The 4787-nt window shown below is 46.4% G+C and overlaps 1 protein-coding gene across 2 annotated transcripts; it reads left to right on the top strand.

Annotated features, from left to right (window-relative positions):
* Window positions 1–447: 447 nt before the first annotated feature.
* LOC144004276 (fibrinogen alpha chain) lies at window positions 448–4460 on the top strand. 2 transcript variants are annotated; one of them, XM_077501378.1, is made up of 4 exons: window positions 448–1116; window positions 1886–2069; window positions 3251–3396; window positions 3496–4460. In XM_077501378.1, exons 2-4 carry the CDS (start codon window positions 1988–1990, stop codon window positions 3808–3810), a joined length of 543 nt encoding a protein of 180 aa, XP_077357504.1. In that variant the 5' UTR covers window positions 448–1116; window positions 1886–1987; the 3' UTR covers window positions 3811–4460. The 2 variants fall into 2 exon arrangements, with proteins under 2 accessions (XP_077357504.1, XP_077357505.1); XM_077501379.1 differs by lacking the exon at window positions 448–1116 and adding an exon at window positions 1599–1745.
* The last annotated feature ends 327 nt before the right edge of the window (window positions 4461–4787 follow it).

Here is a 4787-nt window from a genome sequence, read left to right as displayed (position 1 = left end):
GATCCTGCCCCAAGTGGAGGAGATCAAGTATCTTGGGGTCTTGTTAATGAGTGAGGGCAGGATGGGGCGGGAGATCGACAGGCGGATCGGTGCAGCGTCTGCAGTGATGCGGACTCTGTATCGGTCCTTCGTGGTGAAGAAAGAGCTGAGCCAAAAGGTGAAGCTCTCGATTTATCTGTCGATTTACGTTCCAACCCTCACCTATGGTCACGAGCTGTGGGTCGTGACCGAAAGAACGAGATCCCGGATACAAGCGGCCGAAATGAGTTTCCTCCGCAGGGTGTCCAGCTCTCCCTTAGAGATAGGGTGAGAAGCTCAGTCATCCGGGAAGGACTCAGAGTCGAGCCGCTGCTCCTCCGCGTTGAGAGGAGCCAGCTGAGGTGGCTCGGGCATCTGGTTCGGATGCCTGCTGGACGCCTCCCTGGAGAGGTGTTCTGGGCATGTCCCACCGGCGGGAGGCCCCGAGGACGACCCAGGACACGCTGGAGAGACTATGTCTCTCGGCTGGCCTGGGAACGCCTTGGGATCCCGCCGGCGGAGCTGGTTGAAGTGGCTGGGGAAAGGGAAGTCTGGGTTTCCCTCCTAAAGCTGCTGCCCCCGCGACCCGACCTCGGATAAGCGGAAGATGGATGGATGGATGGATGGATGGATGGATGGTTTGAAAGTGCATGTCCAACCCGTTCAATACTTTTTGTGCAACTTGCAAAATAAAGCTTGATGGCAAAATTGTGGTGTTTTTTTTTCTTTTCTGAAGACTTCTACTGCGACTGATACTTTGAACAGATGAACATTTGAAAGTTTACCTACCTTAATTCATTTTGGGTTGACTGGAAACATGCTTGCTTCAACACGAATGTGTTAATTAGCGCAAACAAACCTGTCAGCGTGTGTTTGTGTTCAAGTTGTGTCCAAAAGCAAACAAACGTGGCGTCCTTGGACCCTGCGCACGCACGACATGTACCCGGCCGCTAACCACATATTTGCTTTGTGCCCATAGCATGCGCAAGGCTGCACATCCAACATGGCCGCCGGCAGCCCGCCTTCTCCTTCTCCTCCGATGGACGTCGCTGCCCTGCCCGGTCCGACGTGCCGCCGTCGTGTTCCTATGGCGACTGGGTAAGAGCAGGAAATGTGTCTGGCCTTGAAGCCAATAGTCTTATAATAATAAAGCTGCATTCGAGGATGGTTGGAAGTCGGATTTATCAGAGTTGTTTTTTTCCCAGTTCGGACCTAAAAGCGTTCTAGGCAAAGTAAACAACCAAAATGGTGGATAGTGGTTAATTGTTTTTTATTTTGGTTCTTAAAACTCATTTTGATCTGCAGCAAACTTACCTTCTCACAATTTTTCTTCATTTATTGTTTTTATCTTATTTCATAAGCATTCCATACAGTTCAGTAGTTCATCGTATAATTTCATGCCGGGAGATAGCGGCATACTGTCACGTACGTTGCGTTACATGAAGTTATAGCCAATATTTATGAATGAAGAAACGATCTAATTTTATACTTGAGTAAATTGTGTTTTACCATTGACTTGTTAATTTGTTGATTGTTTCCGAACAGGTCACCATTTTAGAGTGACGCTTCCCCCCCTCCGACTTCGCAAGTGGAATTTCCGATTTCCCGTACACACTTCCTGGTTTGAACTCGGAAAAGTCTGACTTCTGACCAGAGGATGGTCGGAAGTCGGATATATCCGTGTTGGTTTTTTTCCAGTTCCGACCTGGAAGCGTTTGAGGTGAAAGGTGAAAAACACTTCCTGTTTTGAACTCGGAAAAGTCCGACTTCCGACTCCAACATGGCGTCATATTTACTTCCAAGCGTTTTCCTCGTCAACGAATCATGTGTCTTATTACGACTAAGCCTTCTTTTTCTCGACCAACAGGGCAGGAAGTGTCCGTCGGGCTGCCGCCTACAAGCTGTCCTCTCGCAGACGGCCACGGAAGCGGACGGGAAGCTGCACGCGTTTTGTAAGACTGCCAAGAGGATGGAGGATGCGGTTGAAGAGTTCATGGCGAAGGTCGCGGACGTCTACCGCCACCACCGGAGGGTCCTGGTCATCCAACACGGTACACTCTTCAGTTTTCACACCTTGTCAAAGCACTACTTTTGTCGAAACAAAGCTCCCTCAACTCACTTCGACATGCTTCATTGGCACAAGGTGCCACAAGATGGTGGCAGAGTGCTAATTTTGTCTAAATGAAGCTCCTCAACTCATTTGGACATAGTACCTTGGCACCAAGATGGCGGCAAATTGCTACTTTTGTCTAAGTGAAGCTTCCCATCTCACGTCTACATAGATCTTTGGCACCAAAATGTCTCAAGCTGGCACTAAAGCACTACTTTTGCCTAAATGAAACTCCTCAACTCACTTGAACATAGTTCCCTAGCACCAGGAAGTGACGCAATGATAGCAAAGCATTTCTTTTGTCTAAATGAAGCATCTCTCAATGTAAATGAAGCTTCTTAGCTCACTTCAACATAGTTCCTTGGCAACAACATTTCAAAAGTTGGCACCAAAGCACTACTTGGACTTGTTTTTACTTTTACTGATCACAGATACCAAGTACCAATAGCACTAGTACTTTAGATTCATGACAGATTATTTTTAAAGACCTACATTTTCCAATATAGCATTAATTTCCTTAAAATTGAATGAAATGAATGGCAATTTTGTATTCTTTCTATTCGTGAATAATATCAATACATTGAAATAAGGCTGGCTATCTGCCTGAGACCGATACAATTATCTCACGACATGACGATACCGCGATTATTGATATATTGCTCAGGTCATAAATCCACGATAATCTATGATAAAACTAATCATAAAATAATAATAATGATAATGATTCATATTATAATATAAATATAAATAAATAAATGTATTTTTTTAATAAATAAAAATACATAAATAATAAAAAAAATAAAAATAAATAAAACTAATCTGATGAGTCTTCTTCGCCTGAAGACTTGTGTTCATATCCCCGCCACTCTTATGAGGCGCTTCCCCTAGTGGCCCGCCAAGTAATTGCTCAATAAGTCATGAACAATGGAGCCGTTATAGTGGCTGTATGTTAACTACAAAAACTTCAAATATCGCGATACTTGTGTGTAGATTTATCGATAATCTATTTGGAGACAAAGTATCATGTTTTATCACGATACCGATATATCGTCACGCTCCTAGTATTTACTATAGTATTTGTTGTCAAGCGAGCATTGCATTGTGCGTTGGCCCCTTTTGCAGTGTCCGAGCTGAAGTTTGTGCGAGACGCTGCCGAGTTGGCTCGGAACCTGACGTCGTTCCGGCAACGATCTCGGCGGCTACAGCAGCGGCTGGACGAGCTGAACGAGCGCGTCCGGCGGCAGGTGGAAGAGCTGTGGAGAGCTGAGGTGGTGGCTACTTGCTAACTCGTTGAAAAAAGTGGAATTCCTCCAACTATGTATTGCTAAATGATCTAAAAGTACTAAGATGGCATCGATGCCCGCCAGGTGGACGTGGACATGAAGCTGCGAGCGTGCGCGGGCTCCTGCCGGACGGCGCTGCCGCTGGGCGTCGACCGCGACGGCTATCGGGCGCTTCGGACCGACGCGGCCGAGATGGACGGGCGGAGGAGGAAGAAGGCCCCGCCCCTGCCAGACATCCCACCAATCAAAGTGCGGCCTGTGCTTGTGGGCCCGCCCCCGTCCAAAGCGTACAAGCATATCCCGGCGGTGCGGGAACAACTGCTCACCCAATTTGAGGACATTGCGCAAAACCAGCTCTTTGTGGAAAAGGCGGAGAATGGCGAACTCCGAGAATCTTAGCAAAATTATTCAGATAGATGACAATGACGAGTATTTAAAACATCATTAAAAAGGAAGTCAAGTCAAACATTTTCTTCACAATTATGTTCTGTGGGGCCCCACGAGTCTAAACGCTGCATTCTTATTAATATTACATTTGTGGAATATTAAATGAAGCAGCAACATTTACCCGTTTTGATCCATCTCAGTGGCGGCCATCACTTGCAAACGTCACATGAGCAAACGCAGAAAATAGTCAAAAGACATTTGCAGTTGACAGCAAAGTGACAAAATGGCCACCCCAATGAGATGGATACAAACGAGTGGATCTTGCTGATGAATTCATATCCCACAAACCCAATATTCATCAGTATGATGCGTTTAGACTATTGGGGACACCTAGAACATATGACTTGACTTCCCTTTTAACAAATAACATCATTTTGTTCTGACATCTTACTTGTTTTGCGTAAGCACAACCACACCATGTCACGAAATTAACCAATCGTAGCAAATTCACCTCCAATATAGCAGCGGTGTCGTTATGATGGATGAAACATTACTCATTATTGACTATACTACACTATTTATCGTCTTAAAATATATTTCAATATTTCATTCATTAATATTTAATGTTTCCTATGGGCTCACCACCTGTAGGAGGGGCCAAAGAGCGAGCTGGGTGGTGGCCAAAGGCGGGAACTTTGGCGGTCCGATCCCCGGGTACAGAAGCTAGCTCTTGGGACATGGAATGTCACCTCTCTGGCAGGGGAGGAGCCCGAGCTGGTGTGTGAGGCAGAGAAATACCAACTAGATATAGTCGGACTCTACTCCACACACAGCTTGGGCTCTGGTACCAATCCTCTCGAGAGGGGTTGGACTCTCTTCCACTCCGGAGTTGCACACGGTGAGAGGCGCAGAGCAGGTGTGGGCATACTTATTGCCCTCCGGCTTGGTGCCTGTACGTTGGGGTTCACCCCGGTAGACGAAAGGGTAGC

The sequence above is a fragment of the Festucalex cinctus genome, chromosome 16 (genome assembly GCF_051991245.1).
Source record: "Festucalex cinctus isolate MCC-2025b chromosome 16, RoL_Fcin_1.0, whole genome shotgun sequence".
NCBI lineage: Eukaryota > Metazoa > Chordata > Actinopteri > Syngnathiformes > Syngnathidae > Festucalex > Festucalex cinctus.
Note: the sequence above shows the minus strand (reverse complement) of the source record. Positions and strands in the feature narration are given on the sequence as shown.